General features: G+C 33.4%; 3 protein-coding genes across 4 annotated transcripts; all 3 read right to left on the bottom strand.

Moving 5' to 3' along the window:
* Window positions 1–375: 375 nt before the first annotated feature.
* On the bottom strand, window positions 376–2580 carry LOC106327993 (filaggrin-2). The gene has a single exon (XM_013766335.1). It carries the CDS (start codon window positions 2387–2389, stop codon window positions 575–577), a length of 1815 nt encoding a protein of 604 aa, XP_013621789.1. The 5' UTR covers window positions 2390–2580; the 3' UTR covers window positions 376–574.
* Window positions 2581–6095: 3515 nt separating this feature from the next.
* On the bottom strand, window positions 6096–8461 carry LOC106328715 (magnesium transporter MRS2-2-like). 2 transcript variants are annotated; one of them, XM_013767210.1, is made up of 11 exons: window positions 8078–8461; window positions 7973–8002; window positions 7646–7799; window positions 7432–7553; window positions 7278–7352; window positions 6987–7205; window positions 6864–6908; window positions 6735–6779; window positions 6623–6652; window positions 6425–6544; window positions 6096–6344 (listed from the first exon to the last, which is right to left on the bottom strand). In XM_013767210.1, the coding sequence occupies exons 1-11, from the start codon at window positions 8327–8329 to the stop codon at window positions 6258–6260; spliced, it is 1179 nt and encodes a 392-aa protein (XP_013622664.1). In that variant the 5' UTR covers window positions 8330–8461; the 3' UTR covers window positions 6096–6257. The 2 variants fall into 2 exon arrangements, 1 of the variants encoding a protein (XP_013622664.1); XR_001267619.1 differs by lacking the exon at window positions 6096–6344 and having other exon boundaries at window positions 6863–6908.
* A 9374-nt stretch (window positions 8462–17835) lies between these two features.
* LOC106335218 (beta-D-xylosidase 4) lies at window positions 17836–21103 on the bottom strand. The gene is made up of 5 exons (XM_013773679.1): window positions 20588–21103; window positions 20129–20416; window positions 19656–19825; window positions 18713–19569; window positions 17836–18591 (listed from the first exon to the last, which is right to left on the bottom strand). The coding sequence occupies exons 1-5, from the start codon at window positions 21053–21055 to the stop codon at window positions 17999–18001; spliced, it is 2376 nt and encodes a 791-aa protein (XP_013629133.1). The 5' UTR covers window positions 21056–21103; the 3' UTR covers window positions 17836–17998.
* Between the last annotated feature and the right edge of the window lie 718 nt (window positions 21104–21821).

Genomic DNA, 21821 nt, shown 5'->3' with positions numbered 1-21821 from the left:
AATATTGTTTAGGCTAAATTTTTGATAATTATACAATTTATATCATTTTTATTAGTTTTATACAAATTGATTTAATATATATCAAATCTATATTAAATATTAGTAATAAAATAGTAAAATCTATAATATTTAATAAAATTTATTTTTAAATATAAGTTAGATTTAAAAAATTCGTTACTGAACATGGTGCAGGAAAACGATTCATTAATGCTTAAGTCCTATCCAAAATATAAATGTGAAATATAAAAAAAATCAATGATTCATTAATGCTTAATATCTAAACCCAAATAATACTACAAGCTGCTAGTTTTCTACAAAACGCTTACTAACAGGTCTAACGATTTTCTGAACGCTGATTATACTACATTGCAAACATTCCAAATTAATAATCAAATAAACATAAGACTCGGGTTCGAGCCATCGACTAGATGGTAGAGTCAAGACCATACAAAAACACAGACCCATGAATATACAAAGGTTCAAAGAGACAAAGGTAAACTATACATATTACATAAGCTTTACACAGATTCTTAAGCTTTTTTGCAGATGAGCCAGAGAAAGCTTTCAGGTTCCATCAATGGAGTGTCTTGTTCATGCTGCCATTAAGCAGAGACATTAGCCCACCGCCATGAACTCTCTCCTCCGGAATCATAAAGTCAAAGACGTTCCTCCCATTGCTGCTCCCACTGTTGTTGTTTGTTTCCGTTTCTGGTCTCTCAGCGTCCGTAAAGCTTAAAGATTTCATCGAAGGAGGCACAAGCACCTGCATTGGTATCATCACCTTCTGCCTCTTCTCAGGCTGATGATGTAGCGAGCCATCAATGGAGTCTGTGCAATCAGAAACAGCACTGACTCCAGACTGAGAATGATCAGTTGTAGTAGTAGTAGTAGTAGCAGTAGTTTGAGAAGAGGTAGAGACAAGTCCACGGAAAAGTCCAGGCCCAATCAAACCAATCTTGCTTCCACCTTTCTCCTGAGCTATACTGTTATGCGCAGCGCATAAACCGCTCTTCCCTCTAGCAAACTTCTCGCACTTCCAATCTCCTCCCCAAGAGCACCGTTTACCTCCACCATGCGCCTTGCAGAAGTCAGTACTCCCTTGCGCACTCTTCTCACACCCAATAGACTTACACCGTTTCCCACCACCATGCTTCACACAACAATCAGTCCTCCCACGAGCGCTCTTAGTACACCCTGCAACCACACATCTCTTCCCACCACCATGCGCTACACAGAAGCTCGTCCCACCGTGGACACTCTTAGGACAAATCCCACCTCCATCAAACATACAACGCTTCCCTCCACCGTGAGCTTTACAGAGCGGAGTACTACCTTCTGCTCCTTTAGTACATCCAGCGAATATGCAGCGTTTCCCACCACCGTGAGCTTTGCAGTAGTTTGTACTCCCTTGAGCACCTTTTGTACACCCTGGAGACTGACAACGCCTCCCACCACCGTGCGAGATACAAAGCCCGGCTTGACCCTCAGCGCTTCTTGTGCATCCTTCGATCCTACACCTCTTGCCACCGCCGTGTTTGATGCATAGCCCTGATTTGCCGCGCGCAGCTTTACCGCATCCCTCAGGGAACCCACAGCGTCTTCCACCTCCATGAGATATACAATAATCAGTTTTTCCTTCAGCGCTTTTGGTACATCCCAAGTGCTGGCATCTCTTTCCTCCACCGTGGGCTTTGCAGAAAGTGGTTTTGCTCTCGGCGCCTTTGTTGCAGCCTGGTTTTTGACATCTCTGACCACCTCCGTGGCCAATGCAGAGCCCTGATGCTCCTCTGGCTCCTTTGGTGCATCCCATGAACTTGCACTTTTTGGGGTTGGTCGTCCTGTGCTGAGAAGATGTGGCGGATACCGTTCTTTCAGAGAACTCTGACTCATGATGGCTCAGCTGTGAATTATTACTCCACTCTTGCATTCTTGAAGGTTTTCTAACGGTTTCGGTCCTTGCAGCGAAGAAAAGCGATGACATATAGCCACCAGATCGCTTTGCAGAGGTGGAACCCTCATCAGCTTGGGACACATTAGTCTCTGTATATGTCAGCAACGAGCAATCAAGGCTGCTGAAAGCATCCATGGTGGTGACAGCGGGAGGACCGAGTTGCAGAATTGAGTTGCCTCCTGATGAGAGTTCTTGAAAAGTCCCAGAAGAAGCTGAGACTTTGTTGACATTGTAATAGTAAGAGGGCGGTGTTGGACCTAAACCGAGAACCAAGCCGCAACCACCATCAGGACAGTTAGAAACATCAGAGCAAAGCTTGTGGTTGTAGTGAGTGCTTCCAAGGCATTTCAAGCTGAGAGCAGTGTCACCGTAATTGTGATCAAGCTTTGTAATACCGTTGGTACGAGAAAAGTGAAGGCCACTCTCGTTCAAATCCATATGAAGAAGACGGAAGGAAACAAACAGGAATATGCCTAGAAGAATAATACTTAAGAAGACCTTGTAAGCTACAATCAATCATAAAAGCAATTTGAGATATAAACATCTCCCACCACTGACAAACCCCCATGTGTCTGCCCTGTCCATATTCAAGTATGAGCAAGAACCTTCCTGCAGTAGTTACAAAAGAATCTCTGTCAGTACAAAGCAAATAAAGAAGAACAGTAAAAACTACTACAGTGAAATACAAATTGCAGTTAACGGAGTTACAAAGTACAGACCAATAATTGGATATTAACTGTGCTTGAAAAGGACTAAGCACCAACCAAGGTGACTTATGGTGGCCTTGGGTAAAAAGTGAAACTTGATGGTACATATATATATACCTTAGACCATCTCCAACCCACCCCTATTTCTATCTCTATATTTTCCCCTAAAATAGAGAAGCTCTGTTATAGAATTGAAAATGCTCCAATGTATGCTTTTATAATAGAATTCCTCTATTTATAGGGGAAAATATAGAGATATGATATTTCTAAAAGTAAATTTTTTCTATATTTTTCTTTAAAATAGAAGAACTCTGTTATAGAGCCATGCATCGGAGCATTTTCACCTCTATAATAGAGATTTTTATTTTAGAAGAAAATATAGAAGTGTAAATTGGAGATGCTCTTATAAGCATAAACGAAGGAGGAGAGGATAAGATAAGATTGGTTTAGAGAATAGTAGTACAATGTAAAAAAATTCAATTTTCTTTTTGCTAACTAATTCTTCAATTATTGTCACACAAACAACTAGAAAGAAAAATTATGTATTGTTTGAGAGATCATTTAGACTTTGATAACCTCCAAAGTCAAACCTTTTTTTTTTGATAAGCGATAACAACAATGTCTCAGGACTTTTTTTTTTGAGAATGTAACGAGCAAATCTGGCGAAACCACACTCTTGCACAATAGATCCGGCGGTCAGTAAGAGGAGGAGATTTAAATGATATAGCTTAGCTCCATAGAAACGAGAAGTGACGATGGCAGTAGCGTTGAAGGAGATGCAACGACAGTGGGGTTGGAGGGGAACAAGTGATTGGACGGGATTAGCGAACATTCACGGACTGGACGCAAAAGAATCACCGGAGATAGTGGAAAACACCTCGGACCGAAGAGTGAAGTACTTCACGACTGTAATGGGGAAGATGGAGGTAGCTTGTGACGTGGGAGGGAAACAGTAGCCAACAGATGCAAGAGGCCTGAGCTCTCTGTGATAATCGGAACAGTAGATAGATCTGAGGCTAGCGGAGGCGACAGGAGGACAAGATAAGGCAGCTCGACGGTGCCGGAAGGAAGGTCTTGTAGGAGAGCAACGGAGACGCAAACTCTTCGAACTATGCAGTGGCCGAGCACCAGAACGAGTCTCAATTAGCAGATCCGGGTCTGCGGGAGAGAGGCCGAAGTCAGAGGTGGATACAACGCGACCAGAAGCCGTGTCACCACTCGCCGGAGGCCGCTTCCATGGCTCCAACTGCAGCTCGAGCAACAACAAAACAAAAGCGAAAAGCATAACAGAATGAGGTAGACGGGACATAGCTGAACACGAGAGAGAAAGAAGGCGACGCCGGCGAGCAGGGGCTCCACCGGCGCCGAAAGGAGAATGAAGATGCGGCGCCTCGATCTTAGTGTTTGGGGGCGACTGAAATTAAGGCACCTCATTTTTCCTATTTTCTTTTTATGTGGATTGTGTAGTGATATATATCAGCTGATCGAGTTCTACAAACTTGATGATGTTTTTATCATTTCTTGTTATTTTAATAAATGAGAAAGAACAAAAATATTATTGTAATCATGCCAGAAATATGGAGTAAAATATAGAATTAGATGGCATCATGTAACCTAGTATTATTGAATTAGATCCCACTATCCAAATGCTAAGCACCTGCAGGACCGGCTCAATGGTGTCATGGGTCCTGGAGCAAAAACAAAAAAAATTAATTTCCAAACTATTATTATTATTTAAAAAATTTGATAGACATATGTTTTTTTTTTCAAAATACCAGAAGTATTTTTTAAAATAAATCTATGAAAATAAAAAAAATACTTTCATATAAAAAAATGTGGACTCCTTTTCTTATTTTTAATATAAAAATACATGTATTTTTTTAAAAAATCAGACTCTTATATATTAAGAAATAGATGGACAACGGATTGGGTCCGGGACGGTCACACCGCTCGCCCCCTATCTAAGCCGGCCATGAGCACTTATGGCATAAAGCTTCCAAAAAAATATTTACGAATCTATACTTGTACTTACATCTAGATCTATATGTTTAAATGGTCAGGTCTCTACTCAAGCAGAAGACATGTTTTAATCAAAACATTGATGGTAATTTGTGTGCATACATATTAGAAAACAAGCACAAATACAAACGTAAAGGAACATGTAGATGATTAGTGGGAGGGAAATGTTAGAGCATCTCCAATGTACACTTTTATATTTTCCTCTAAAATAGAGATCTCTATTATAGAGCTGAAAATGCTCCAATGTATGCTTCTATAATAGAGTTTCTCTATTTTAGAGGAAAATATAGAGGAAAATTACTTTTTGCCTCTATATTTAGAGGTATAAATATCATATCTCTATATTTTCTCCTATAAATAGAAGAACTCTATTATAGAGACATACATTAGAGTATTTTCACATCTATAATAGAGTTTCTCTATTTTAGAGGAAAATATAGAGATAGAAATAAGGGTGAGTTGGAGATGGTCTTAGATGTGCGCTGTGAGGAAAAATATGGACAAAGTATTATATATTTTACGGTACATTTAAAAAAAAAAAATTCATGGTGTGATGAGAGAATTGCAGCAACGGACCACACCATATTGAAGAAGACTATTTAAAAATGAAAATGAAGTTTGATTTTTATGTTGCTCCAAGAGGCAATTCCTATTACGTCAGCCAATGGGTTCCTTGCAGAGTGGAAGAATCTATCATTTATTTTAGTTATACTGAATTAAATATTAGAGGAAAAAGTACAAAAATGAAATAAAATAAAAGGGAATCTTACTATTATATTATTAAGTCGACGATTCCGTCATCCTTGTCCTCATCTCTCCACGCGAACTTGCTGACGTCCACAATATTTTATACCTTCTTTTACTTTATAATTATAATATCTTGGCGAAAATGTGTGTGTGGAAACACGAAAGCATTGTTGCATTATTTTTAGACAAGGTTTAGGTTCTGACTACATGTAGAGTTTAGGGAGTTGGTTCGCATGTCATATACATTTTTTATTTCAGAAAGTTTACTAACTGATGTTAAAAGAAAACACTAAGATCCTAGATGGACTGTACATAATTTGATTTTAATACGAAATAAAGGCCCAATTATAGCCCAGGTTCAGCCCAAACCCGCTTACTTGCTTCTCTGTAAGTAAAAGCTCAGTATAGGAATCTATAATCCAATACATAAAAGCTTTGGATTTGTTCACACACACTAACTCCAAGAGAAGAGATCTTAACTCAACTCAGACACACAATTTGTGTGAAAGCGGAGTGTTATGTTTCATTGAAAACAGAAACCTAAACCATATAGAGACCAATATAGAAACAACATAACCTTAAACTGGTAATTTTTGAAAATTAGATGTATATTTTTAGTTTCTCTAACTTCAAGATTCTCAAGAGTTGTATGTACTTTGGTAAGGCTAACATGGGGCAAAGACTTGTTGGCTTATATAAAAAAATAGTGTTTGATATGCTTCAATTGTACGGAATCGATGTGTAGTAGAGTAATAAAGCACATCGTTACAATTATAAGCCTCTTTAAACTATCTCTAACCATAAGGCCACTCTCTCTGCCCCAAATTCACACATCAAGATCCAACAAGCCCTTTGTACCGAGCGTGTGACATTATGAACGTGAACAAGATTACACAAATTGCTCCCGTCAGGATCACGACCTGCAACGACAACAACATCCGATATAGGTTAACCCTGATATTACTTCTTTAACAAGCAGATTGAGATCTTGTTTGCATACATATTTGAACATGTATCCATGGTTATCGTTCCATGTGTATGGAATGTTCATCCCGAAGATTCCAGCAACAAGAGAGTAAAATGCTGAGCAAACGGTTCCAGAACTTAACACAAGCTCCAACTGCAGGTTTTTTTTTTTTGGAGATAATCAAGAAGATGATAAAACAAAGAAACGCTTTGGTTTTCAAGATTCACGTACCTGAATCAGCTGATTACGATGATTGTCTAGCTGCAAAAACAAGAATCAATGATTACAAGTTTTAGATTAAGATGTTACGAAAATTCGGATTAGAGGATTCGTTTTTGGTTACTTGGATGTTAATGTAGTCCTCTGTGTCATCGATGTACTCACGTAGCTGCATCAAAAAAAAAAAAAAAAACAGGAGAGTGAGAAGAGCAGTTTTCAAGAACTAAAAACAAAGAAGAAGCAAGAACATAACTGTTGTTAATCTATTCAGAGTGCTGTCGATTTGCATGAAGTATGCCTGTAAAAAGATATCGAAGCATTAGACGTCACATGTGAATATAAGATAAAAAAAAACCTTTGTGGAGTAAGAACAAACCTCGAGCAACATTTCAAGTTCTTCAACATCATTTTCATCGCCACGAGCTGTGGCTAAACTCGCTCTGCTAGCTCTTGAAATCTTGGAACCTATTGTTGGGGAAGTAAGATAGCAGTTTGGACTACTTGACGCGGAGGAAGCACTAGAGAGTTTCCTTGAGAGGTAAAGATCCGCCATGTCATCGTCATCATCCAGCAACTGTTCGAGCTCATCTCTTACCTACAAAAGGCAATGAAGCTTCTTCATCATCTCCTTCTATTACAAACAGCCTTTCTATGCAAAATAGCTCACCTTTTGAACTCGAGCTGTCAACCGAGTCATGGCACTCTTCAACTTCCGAACTCTATCCAAGTTACGGCTGCTAATCTACAAGATCAATGTAACAAAACACCGTTCAAAATTGGATCATCACTGGTGGTGATAACTAAACGGTGAGTGTACCTACCTTCGAGGTAAGCTCATCCAAAGCAGGATAAGCAGCTGTTTCTAACTCTGTTGTCCTTGCAGCCAAGAAGCTACATATTGCTTCCAAGAAAACCTCCAGCGCCCGGAACTCAAACGGGGAATCTATGTTGCAATGACATTTCAATAAACCAATTAAAAAATAAAGATTACAAGTGCTTTGAAAAAAAAGCTAAAGAGTTTGTGGAGATAAGTACCATCTTCTTCACCAGCATCAGCGTCATTCTGTGCAGCTGAGCTCTCTTTCCCATCTCCTTGACCATGCTGTGCTTCGTTTCCAACAGGTAAGCGTCTTTCTAGCTCCTTCAGAACGGGAATAACATTCTCATCCGATGGATCCCTAAGCAAAACCTGTAATAAAATCAATTTATTAACACAAGATGAGAGATAAGAAAACCTAATTTAGGGAATGCTAAGCTAAACCCTAATTCTATTAGCAAAATCAACATAGATGAAAGTGTGAATCTTTAAAACACTAGTAACCTATTCAGACTCTATCAAGGCCCAGACAAATCAAAACTAACCTCATCGGCAGTGATAATCGCCTTGATATGCTGCAACAAACACACACAAATCAAACTCTGAGACAAAACAAAACCCAAATTAGATGAAACTGAACAAATCCTCACCTCCAAATTCAACACAACGGCTCTCTCTCGGCCAAGAATAGTAGACGGGTACGACAGATTCGGGTCGAGGATCCTGAGATCGCGAGCGTGGATCTGAACACGGTGCATGATAGCATACTTATCGACATCTAGCGTCTCACTCTCCCCCGTCGCGACTATGCTGACCCAACTCCGAGACGACTGAAGCTTCGTCTTCTTCCCCGGCAAAGGATCCGCCGCCGCAACCGCGTTTCCGTTATTATTATACGCCATGTCTGAAAACAATCCCTCGCCGTCGCCGTCTGAAGATTCGGAGAAGCGAAGAACCGTCCTCTCTGCTCTTCCTTTTTCATTAAAGAAGATATTCGCAAATCTTTTCCTTACCGATCTTTTTTAGTTTAGTTTTGGCCGGTGAGTTTTTAACAGTTTCAGACAAAAAAGGAAACGTGAACTCTGTTCTGTTACAGAGGTTAAATGTATTTTCAAATCTAACCGGAGATAACCGAATAAACCGGTAATGATGTTCATGATTTTCGGTTGGTCTATGCAGCTCCGGTGATTTAGCAGTATCTAAAGTTCTAAACCTAATATCCGGATCTTTTGGGCTAAGATAACACCATCGTGTAAAAAGATAATTACATGATAACCCGAAGGAGTGAATTTTTATAATAATATTTGTTCATGGTTTTAACATTTTGCAACACTATCATCTTTATCGATCGTAAAATGACGAATACAAATATTGATCTCTTAAGTGTACCATCGTTGTTGAACAGTTAACATATTACATCTTATTTTAATTATTTTTTTAAGACTTCATATCGGAAAAAAGAAATTAAGTTTTGCGGCTGACACAAATCACCAAAACCAGATAGACAATATCGATTGTAAAATGACAAAAGATGATTAGGTTTTCTGCTCTCGATTTGTTTACTATTGACTTTCCATAAGTGATTTCATTTTCTACCTTTATAAAATTGTGTTTTTGTTTTTGTTTATGTTTCATTGATATGAGTTTAGTTTTTTTTTTTTTTTAACTTATTCTATAAATTCAGTGAATTACGTAAGTTTCAATTTAAAATTTAAAAAATAGACATTTGTAAAAAATAGTTCCACTCTAAATACATGTCTAATATTCAAAATTTTGAAGAAAATCACCGGTAAACTCTATTCACAGGTTAGTGTTCAAATCTAATATCTCTGTAATATTAGTGTTCAAATCTAATATCAAAATGATAACTTTAATGAATTAATTTAATTATTATAATGACATTATTAACATTTTTATTTAACTTTTTTTTTGTTAATATTTGTTTCCAAATCACCTTATTCTGAAAAAGCAATATCTTTCATATAAACATCTAGTTTTTTTTAATTTAATAAAAATGAATTTAAATTTATACAAAATAAAAAGGAATTTAATAGAAAAGACAATATCTTAATTAAATATACATATATATCAATTTTTTTATATTTAAAGTATGTAATTTAGTAAAAACGAATTTATTTTACATAAATAAAAAGGAATAGAAGATAAAAATAATAACTTTCATATACAAATATATCAAAATTTTACATTTAAAACCTATAATAACAACTAAAATATTATATATAATTTCGGTTAATAGCAATTATTATTTTTTTCCTTTTTTTCTTAATAAAATTTTAAAAAAAAATTTAACTAAATTTTCATTTTTGCACTAACTAAATTTTTAGCTTAAATTTTCTTTTTACAATAGCACATAAAAATACAGTTAAATATATACAAAATGTAAAAAGATAGAATATATATAAAAGAAAATTATTTTTCTTTTTATTTGTCCAAAAATCATAAACAAAAAATAAATATCTATAAATTTATATAAATTTATAAAATATATACATATATTTTATTGAAATACATATATAAAATCATACATACATATATCTATATATATATATATATATATATATCAACCGAAGGAAAAACTAAACAAAGTATGATTAATAATATTATTCTTATTTTAGTCTAATTATAAAAAAAATTATGATATAACCCAATACCAAAATATAAATAGCGAAACCAATCAAAATATGAACAATTAAATCAAACAATTATTATGAATTATATATTATATATAAATAAATAAATATATATATATATATATATATTTAATAATTTTCAAAATATTACAAATTATGTTTATTAATGCATATCTGATTTAATATTTATTGTTTTTAAATTTTCAAAACAACATATATCAAACTATACAAAATTTTATAAAATATCTTTACAAATATAATAGAATAAACTGAACTACCTACTAATAAACCAATTTTAACCTGACTAAAACAAAAAAATCATCATCAATTTAAAATAATAGATGCAAATCAACATACCGTAACAAATAGTTAAATTAATACAAAACATTATATTTCAAATCACATATCTGATTAAGACGAGAACATAAAGATACTTAATTCAATTTTTATCATACAAAAAAATTACAAAATTACTTAAAACCTAAACATACAAAACCAAATATTTTTTAATACTATAATTTATTTATTTTAAAAACTTTTATTCTCATGCATGATCATGAGAAAATCACATAGTAGTCTTTTAATTAGTAATGCATGTATGAACAATTAATTATAACACTTTTATGTCCGCATGCGTGGGAAAAATACCTAGTTTCAAGTTGTTATAGAATATAAGTGCAGACTCGAAATATAAATGGATGTCTATTATATATTCACCAGTTTGGTCTAAAAATATCTAATTCTAGAACAACAAAACAAATTACTTATTTTATTGACCTACACTTTTGAAGTTTAGTTACTTAAGAGTATACTGATAAAAATATATATAATATTTAATCATTCTAGTATATGTAAACTATGTATAAAATAATAACTGTTTGATTTATCAAATGATAAACCAGAAAACTTATAATAAATAGTTCAAATCTCTCATTCTTACAATTATAATAGCTAGATAGGGTATTACAGAGAAACAAATATAAGACGAATGATCAAATCTCTCATTCTTCGAACAAACTCAAAAGGAGGTGATTGAAATCTTTTCATGATATTTCATGATATTTCATTAAAAGCTTTGAAATCTTTTCATGATATTTCATTAAAAGCTTTGAAATCTTTTCATGATATTTCATGATATTTCATTAAAAGCTTTTTAGGAATAAAAATCATGACTAAATTATTTAATCTGAATGAAATAAAATATATAGTGCTTCCATTATTAAAAATCACTTCGATTTGAAAAAGTGTATTTCTCGGATTGTCTGGATCAAATAGCATATTAGTAACCAGCTATCTAAAAAATAATTTGTACATTAGGGTAACCACATAAATCAAAACCAATACATTTTGTTAATTTACAATAACGGTTTTAGTAAATAAATCAAAACAATCATTTTACTTACTTTATATGATATATAATTAAGCTTTAGTGATATTGACAGATGTATCTAGTATATTTTAATATAAATAATTATTATTGACATTTTCTACTCATATGGTTTTATTAACATTTGTATATTTGATGCAACAAAAATTTAAATTGTTAATCGCAAAACTTTTAATGTGAGGTTTTTCAATACACATTTTAAAATTAAAATATTAAGATCTCAATAAAAATTTTGACGCAAATTTTGAAATTAACATATTTTTATATTTTTATATAGTAACTAATTTATTTTAAATAATATTAATATATATGCATAATGTGAATATCTATTAATGAGACTTCATATTCATACGATTTATGATCATTTGCATCTTACTTGAACAAAAAAAGTTAAACCACTGATCACAAAATTTTCAATGTGGGAATTTTATCATTTTTAGTAATTTATAGCCGTTTTAAAAAATTTAAAATATAACTTATAAGAAAAAATCTAATTTTTTTTTATTATATGCTTAATGTGATTTTTAATTTTTTTAATAATATAATATTAAACAAAAAAGAGAGATGATACAAAATCGTTATCAAATATATATTATTCATAATCATTAATTGTCATATATATGTTAATCATATTAGGTAATTCTGTAGCTTTTATTTAAGGAAAGAAAGAATATTCTTTTGTACACTACCAATCAATTTGATAGTTAGTTTAGTAAAAAATATAATATATATTTATATGGACCAACTTATTTTTCTAACGATTCTAAGAATCATCCTCGTGATGACACGTGGCTACGAAACATGTTGTAATGCTCCATGATTAGTATATACTAGATGATAACCCGCGAGCATGCGCGGGGTGAGTCTTATAATAATGTTTGTTTATGAAATGATTTTAACATTTTGCAACACTATAATCTTTATCGATTATAAAATGACGAATACAAATATTAGTCTCTTAAATATATCATCGTTGTTGAAAAGTTAACGTAATACATTTCATTTTAATAATTTTTAAGACTTCATATGCACAAAAGGAAATTAAGTTTTGCGGCTGACACAAATCACCAAAACCAAATAGGCAACATCGATTGTATAATGACGAAAGAAGATTAGGTTTTCTGCTCTCGATTTATTTACTATTGACTCTCCATAAGTGATTTCATTTTCTACCTCTATAGAATTGTGCTTTCGTTCTCGTGTTTGTTTCATTGATATGAGTTAAGTTTTTTTTTTTAACTTCTTTTATGAATTCAGTGAATTACATAAGTGTCAATTAAAAAAATGGATACCTGTACAAATTAGTTTCATTCCATATACATATCTAAGAATCAAAATTTTGAAAAAAAATCACCGGGAAACTATATTAACAGGTTAGTGTTCAAATCTAATATATCAAGCTATTATAGAATATAAGTGCAAACTTGAAGTATAAATGTTTGTCTAGTATATATTCACCAGCTCGGTCTAAAAATCATTTAATCAAAACAACAAAACAAATTACTTATTTTACCAGTTCGGGTAATATCTGAATCCAAACCCGAACGGATATCCGAAGGTAACCAAACATAAGTATATTTAACTCTATATTTCCAGATTATTTCTCTCATTTTATTTGAAATATTTATATTAATGATTCTTATTGCTCAAAATTAGATAATATAAATATAATTATGGACAAAATCATTTGCTACTCACTTAAAATACATATCAAGTTCTTGTTTCTTGCATTAACAAAAGTTGCATCTAAAATTTCAAAACAACAACTAAATTAGTGTCTTTCTATTTTTAAAGTTTTATCTCCAAACATATTAATAGTTTAATCTTTTAAAAATTAAAAAAAACAGTTAAGTTAAAATATTTTTAAATACAAAAATTTAAACAATGAACAATTTATTTATTTTTTCTTCAAAATTTAAATATCTGAACCCGACCCAAAATATCCGAACCCGAACATAAAATATCCGAACCCGACTCGAAGTGTAGAAATACCCGAACGGGTTCTATACCATTCTACTGAAATATTCGATACAGACCTAAACGTGTATCCGAACGCCCACCCCTATGATATATGATCATTTGTATCTTGGTTAAACAAAAAAAAAAGTTAAACCATTGATCACAATTTTTTTAATGTGGGACTTTTACCATTTTTAATAATTTATAGTCGTTTTTAAAAATTCAAGATATAACATATAAGAAAAAATCTAATTGTTTTTATTATATGCTTAATGTGTTTGTTTAATTTCTTTTAATAGTATAAAATTAAACAAAAGAGAGAGAGGTTATAAATTTTTTTATCAAATATATATTATTCATAATCATTAATTGTCATATATATGTTAACCATATTAGGTAATTCAGTAGCTTTTATTTCAAGAAAGAAAAAAATATTCTTTTGTATACTATTAATTAATTTGATAGTTAGTATAATAAAAAGCATAGTATATGTTTATATGGACCAACTTATTTTTCTAACAATTCTAAGAATCATTCTCGTGATGCCACGTGGCTACGAAAACACGTTGTAATGCTCCATGATTAATATATAGGGGATGTGATATGAAAAGATAAATATCACGGACTAACAACAAAAATTAAGAATTGTCTAAATTATTTAAAAATATATATTTCCTTAAAATAACAATTATATTTCAAACACTATTAAGGTCATGATTGTTTACATAGTTTTAAAATTTTAGTTTATGGCTTTTAATCTTTCTTTTTTTTTATTTTGCTGTAGATTTTAGTTTTTTTTTGAAAAATTTGAATGGTAATTTTAGATTGTAATTTTTGGTTTTTGTTTTTGTTTTTAAATAATAACATAAGATAAAAATATATTATTATAGAAAAATGGAAACACAAAATAATATCACCAAAAACACATAAACATGTTTTAAATTTTTTCTAAATTGAAAACAACAAACACAATATAAAGTTATCGTGAATTCCATATCGATGCTCAAATTTCATCACGGATTCCTTCCATATTGCATAGGAATGTTATTGCGTTCTTCTTCATCTGAATCAGAGTTTTCAGTTGGTACATTACTAACTGGATGGCTAGAATCAAAATCAACATCTCCTAAATTTGATAATTTAATAAAATTATGTAGTGTGTTGTTGCAATAACTCTTCTTTGAACATCTATGTTGTTTTTTGGCTTCTCTCTTAAACCATCCACCCCATTTTCCATTCTACACACCAAAAGTTAGTTCAATAACATATCATAGCAAAGAATGTCATTTGTTAAACATTTCTTTATAACTACTTGGTAGACTTGCTCCATCACATTGGTTAGGGTGATATCTTCCCCTTCGATATGGAGTTAGAAATCCAGGTCGAAGAGGATAACCAGAGTCCCCCAAAAGGTGCAATCGGAAACGATAAGGCTCTTTCATTTCCAGTGTTAGAACTTTTGTATCATGAGTTGATATCAGAATACCAATAGTGGTTATGATCCTTTTTTTTACTGAAAATAAGGGATAGTACGGACATGTAGATATAAAAGAAAATATAAATTTTTTCTTCTTCTGAATAATGAGTTATCTGACAATTCATGATCAAGAATCAACTACTTAATTAATAAACTAATAGCAAGAAGAAACTTTTGAGTTGATGCGTTTACGTACCTAAGTAAGGACCAATAAAATCAAATACTTTGATCTTCGATATTCATATGTAAACAACATGTGCACATTGCATATAGCTAAAATATTCATATTCGTGTCAATTTTCCTATTCCAATACCTTTATGAATCTCTTCTAGCAATAGTGACATGAACATGTGTTCCATCAATTGCACCAATAAATCTTTTAAAATAAAGCCAATAGTTTGTTTCAATTGTAACCTTGGATAAGTTTGTGTGTGCTCGTGTATACCATGTATAAGCAAATGCACTGCCATTTTTCAAGAGCACTCAAGACTTCATGGAATTATCTGCTTATTATTTCATGTGAATGATCAAATATTTTTCTAACATATTTCTGAATTGCATTTTGAGAACATATGTTGAGGAAGATTGCAACACTATCATGGATGCTTAATTTATCAGTCTCCTTCAACTGATAATCCTCCTAAGCTTTTCACATAATTAAATTTATACTCGTGGATACATCATAATTATGTTATAGTATTTTTCTCTGTGACCATGAATTAGCTCATGTACATATCTCCGACAAAGTTAACGCTTCCATCTTCTGCTTCATCACCTTCAAACATTTTGTAAACTGTTTCTTTCTAAAAAAAACAAAACAAAATCACTAAAAGAAAAAATATATTATTTTACTAAATAAATAACACAAAGAAAACTATAGTGAATATTCAACACTAAACAATAACTAAATTAAAACAAAAGAAAATTATTTAAGTATAATCATTTTATTCCGTTCTTTGGTTGATTTTTGTCATCCTCTCAAAATATTTAATTCTAACATCGTCATCGGATAGTCTAAGGTAGGTACATGCATGTGTCTCATTACTTTGAAGCACAGTCACTGCTTCCTAATATAAAAAATAGAGTCATACTAAAGATCAGGGAATGTTAGTAATGAGTCAATTGCACGTTACAGCTTGTTATCTTAGCTTCGTTCACAAATTTTGGTTTGTTTCATGTAGGCTTCATTTGTCATGAATCATATGAAGCGTTTGTCGTTCCTCTTTTAGGTGCTGAAGATGAAGTCTTCAAAGTGTTTATGTACACCCGTTTGTAACTCTGATTGTAGGAAGACAATGTTTCATTTTGGTTTCATGATGGCACATCGGAATCATCTTCTAAATTCACAACATTGTTTTCATTCTCAATAACAGTCTTTGAATCTGTATTCTGATCCACTCCGGAACCTGGGTAGTATCAATCTTTAGTTGATATGTGTTTGCCTCCAAAAATTGGATCCAATCTTTCAATTCTATGAGAGCTTGTGTTCGAAGCATCATATATTTTTGAAATAGATAGTAATAAGGTATTACTTTATCATATTTTATTAACTAAAAACTTGTTGAAATAATGGTAAAATTATCTGAATATGATTATTCCACCATTCGTCATCCATTTGAATAATTTATGTGGCTGAAACGAAATCCATTTATAATTCTCGTTTTACACTTTTATAAAAATATCAGTACACCAGTTAATTTGTTCCATCTTATTTTCATAACTTCAAAAAAATATGAATCATACTATTCTTCCATTGTATCTCCCCCTTAATAATAAAATCGAAAATTAATTAGCAAATTAAACTATATAAACATATAAAATATTTATTCACTAAATAAATAGCTCTTTAGCATTTGATGATTGTCCTTGATATGTTATACCTATAAGACAATACATCATAAATGGTTAAATTTATTTAATTCTAATATTATAAATAAATATTAACAACTGAATTTATAGTACATAAACATTTTTTTACTATTAATCTAGCTACAAAAGGTAATAGGTACATTAATACAAAACATTATACAATTGACTTACCCTAACACAACTCCAATTTCTTGATTTGTAGAGAAAGTTATTGTTTATAAGATTTTCGTTTAGTGTGTTTTGTTGAGTAGTAGTTGAGGTATTATATAGAAAATTTCGAATGTCTAAAATAAGTAATGTTAAGAAAAAAAAAAAGTTGACTACTAAGTGAATACGAAAGAATAGTCCAAGTCATAGTCGATAATAACGAAAAGAATAGAAAATATAGCTTATAGGAGTTAAAAGAAAGAAAACCTATAATTTCTATTCATAGTTAATAGTAAGCCTAAAACTAATCATACTCATAGTTAACACTAAGTAAAAAAAATAGGAATATAGCTTAGAGGTATGAAAAAAGTAAGAAAAAAATCCCTAAATAAAATTAAAATTTATCAGCAATATATATATATATATATATATTTTTGTAACACCATCAGCAATATATATATATTGTAATGACTAAATTGAAATAATTTAATTTATTTTATTGATAAGTTTAAATTATGTGAGTTATTATATGATGAAATTGGATATTTTGATAATAAATCAATGTGTTATGAACTATTCTCATAGCTTATCTCTTGGCCTGAAAATTTTGCATATTTCCACAGCTTATCTTTGGCGTGACATATTCTCATATTGTCATACTCTTGGGGTATGTGTGTATTGGCACTTCAATGGTTTTATATATTGGATGGCAGTTGTTCAATATATATATATATATATATTGGATGGCATATTTGATTTGAACTATAATTTTGTTTCTCAACGGATAATTGATGTCACCAATTTACATTATGTTGTTATTTTATTATTTGTATTTCTTTTTGTTTACAATCTAATTAATAATTTCAAATTGTTAAAAAAGAACCAATATATTTCAAAGTCAAAATTAGTTATTGCTCTACGAAGAAAATATTTTCGATTACTTTTATTAAATAATTGAAAATAAGAGATTCACAATTACCTTTTTATTCGTTTTCCTTTCTAATATGCTTACCAATATTCAATAAGCATATTTATAAGTTTACATTTTTCCTTTAAAAAAAAATTAGAATCGTTTTGGACTCAGATTCTAATACTCAAAGAATGTTTCACGTCGCCCACATGAAGAAGATGCTGACCCAAACCAATCTTCCTCTTCCCAACTTCATCAACAACGCTTAAATCTTTACAGACATCAACCTTAAACTTAACCACCGCTTCTTCCATCTTCCCCAAACGAATCTTCTCAAATCCTAAAAGATGCTTCCTCGGCGATCCGTGAACCGCTGGCGGCGTCGTGAATAAAAACACCGTGTGAATACCTTCTCTATCTCCACCGTTCTGTACCTTAATTTGAACCTCAAACGCCGTTCTTCCCGTACCGGAGACAACGTTATCACAATGCGGTCCGATCGCCTTCAGCGATTGACATTCGGATGATCGGCAAACGTGATTCTCTTCAAGACTGAGAGAAACTAGCCGTGGAGCTTTGACTAAACTGTGACTGAACTTGGTGTAGCTGAGTCCATCGCCGAAGGCGTATACCGTCTCTCCGGTGTAGAACCGGTAAGTCCGACCCGGATACCCGTTTGAATTATCGGGTCTCATGTTCATATTCGTCATCGGAACTTTCTCCACGTAGGATTGTGGATACCACGTCATCGGCAATCTTCCACCTATTAAAACATAATTAACCGGTTATCTCTGGTTTTAAAATTTAATTCACCGGTTATCTCTGGTTTTAAAATTTAATTGACCGGTTATCACTGGTTTAAGTTTAAAACAGAGCTTTCTTACTTGGATTATAACGGCCGAAGATGACGTCAGCGATGGCGATACCACCAGCTTCTCCGGGATAACCAACCCACAAGATCCCGGCGATCTTCGCGTCGTTCTTAGCGAACGTAATGTCGAAACCTCCACCAGACATGATAACGAGAAAGACCGGTCCTTTCGCTGCCTTAGCCACTTGTGTCACGAGATCTTGCTGTTGTCCGGGAAGATTCAGATCGACTCTGTCGCGGCTCTCTGCCTCGATAGACTGGTCTGCACCTATCACAAGCACCGTCGCGTCAGCAGAAGCTGCTAGCTTCGTGGCCCCAGCTACATCCGCCACCGCGCATGCTACATTAGAGCAGCCTGGTAGATACGTTGTCGATACCGTCCCGGCTAAGCCCTGAAGCGGTGTTGTGTACTTACACGGCGTGCCTTCGTAGTTTCCGATCATTGTTTTCGTGACGTTCGCGTTTGGTCCAATCACGGCTAGCGTTTTGATCGCTTTAGGAGAAAGCGGTAAGGAACCAGTGTTTTTCAGTAGTACAATGCCTTGTCTTGCTGCTTCTGCGGCTAGCTCTTGGTTCGCGGGCGTGCAAACGTCTTTAGGACCTAACCCTCCGTAGATCTGTTTCTTTGGATCTCCGTCGAAGAATCCTAATCGCATAAGGGTCAAGAAGTTGTTCGAGATCGCTTTGTCGATAGCTGCTTCGTTTACCAAACCGGCTTTAACCGCTGCCTCTGTATGGTCACCCAAGAAGTAACCACAGTTCAAGTCCAAACCTGCATTGATAGATATAGCTGCAGCTTCTTCTGGAGTTTTGGTATAGTGCTGGTTCTTATACAACACATCTACCGAGTCACAGTCCGAAACAATGTACCTATTTTAAAAGAAAAACTCAAAATCAGAACGCATCACATTTTCAATTTTGACATGAAAAAAGGTTATAAATCCACTGATTATTACCCGTTTAACTTCCATTCACCACGGATAACACCAGAGAGGAGATCTGGATCAGCACATGTCGGTTTACCGTTAACTTTATTGTAAGAACACATAACACTCGCCACATTCCCATCAACTACGCAACTCTTGAACGGTGGTTGATATGTATCATCCAGATCCTGTTGATTCACCTATTCCAACAAACAAACAAACACACACACAAAAGGTTAGTACAACCACTAAAAATGTCTTTGGTCCAACCAATATTAAACCCATGGCTTGGCATTTTAATAAAACAGAATCTGAACTAAACAAACTGACCCAAAATCTAGTACCTAACCGGTCACAACAAACAAATCTGAGCTAAAATGAACACAAAACCGGATTTAGTACCATTGGACAAACACACTATATGTGACCAACCATTTAGTACAAAACACTGAAAATGAAATATATATATTTTTTGTCATCAGATAACGGTTTTGAGTTTTTACCACGGCGTTAAAACTGTAACGTTCTACGCCTTTCCAGTTATCAACGTCGTAAGCGGTGTAGTGTTTGCAGCATGCGGCTACTTTGAGGCGGTTAGCATCGCTGCTGTCAGTTTCTTGAAGACCCTTAACGTATCCTGTAGCATACTTGCTAGAAAGCAATGGATCTTCTCCAGGAGTCTCTTGTCCTCTTCCCCATCTCGGATCTCGGAATATATTAACATTCGGTGACCAGTACGTTAGCCCGGCTAATCCAACGTTGTACATTGCCCTCGCTTCCGTCGAGACAACCTTAACAAACGAGTAATAAAGATTATAATACGGTTTAACGAACGTGTTAACTTGTATTAAAAGAAAGAGAAGAACGAGAGGGCCTAGTTGCATTAATAACTTAGATATTTACATTATCCAAAAAGGGAAATAAAAACAATAAAAATAAAATAAAAAAGATAATAGGGATACCTTGCCAATGGCTTGAAACAGAGATACGTTGAAAGAAGCAGCGGTGAGTATAACCTGAGGAAAACTCGTAGCGCCGGGAACTTGGCCGGAGAAATGCGTGCCGGGTCCGACATAAGAAACGCCGTGAAGTGCTTCGGACCACCATTCATACGTCGGAATCCCAAGCCGTGTCACGCCGTGAAGTTTACTCGTTAAAACCCCGATCTTTTCTTGCAACGTGAGCCTCGCGACCAGATCAGCGACTCGGTATTCGATCTTTATAGCGGTGTTGCAGAACCCATAAGCGGCGAGAGATGGGTTTCCGGCGACGTCGCAGGCGAAAACTGGCGTGGACTGAGCGTTTGATGAATCTAGTAAACAGAGGAAGAAAAGAAACAGAGAGAATACAGAGGAGGGTGCTCTGTTTCTCCTTGTTAGTGGAGAAGAAGAGCCCATTGTGTTTAAGAGTTTTGATTCCTGGGATATCATTTTTGATTGGTTTAGTGATACTATTTATATACTAGCAAGCTAGTACCGCTCACTGAAGAATTGGTGGTTTTTATAAATAATATAGGATTGTATTATTCATATTTTTCTATTATATAATTAAGACTCAGAAAAACATGATACGGTAGGGAGAAATAATGATACGGACCATACGGTCTATAATGTTTTTTTTTGGTAAAACGGTCTATAATGTTTGATACTGGATAAGTGTTACGATGTATACCTCTGTTCATTCATCTTTTTACTTAATATAGTTTTTTTCAAAATAACGAATCTAGCATGCTGTTGGGAAAATTATCCAATATCGATGAGATGAAGATGGTATTAGACAACTAGAAAATTTAAGAAGAAGACTCTTAATATTTAGGAAAGGGTTTACTACAAAGATTTTGTTTTTGGAAACTCTCTCTTACAAATATTTTCTCTCTTTGTTTTTCTTGATTCTTGGATGATTACAAATGGTGCTAAGCACCCCTATTTATACAAGTGAAGGAGCACACTCCAACAAGTTCTAGATTTCTCTAAATTATTATTTATTTCAAAATATCTAACTCCATAACTTTCTCTCTTCTTCTACACAATTCTTCTTCTATACTTCTCCACTTTTCTCTACTTTTGTAATTTTGATTGCCAGGAAACAGCTCCCCCTGCAAAGGTAGTCACAAATCCTGATGTTGATTTCCTTGAATCTTTATCACCACCCCAATCTGCATCGGTGTAACCGTTCAGCTCCAATTTTCCATTGCCA

This window comes from Brassica oleracea, chromosome C3 (genome assembly GCF_000695525.1).
Source record: "Brassica oleracea var. oleracea cultivar TO1000 chromosome C3, BOL, whole genome shotgun sequence".
Lineage (NCBI taxonomy): Eukaryota > Viridiplantae > Streptophyta > Magnoliopsida > Brassicales > Brassicaceae > Brassica > Brassica oleracea.
Note: the sequence above shows the minus strand (reverse complement) of the source record. Positions and strands in the feature narration are given on the sequence as shown.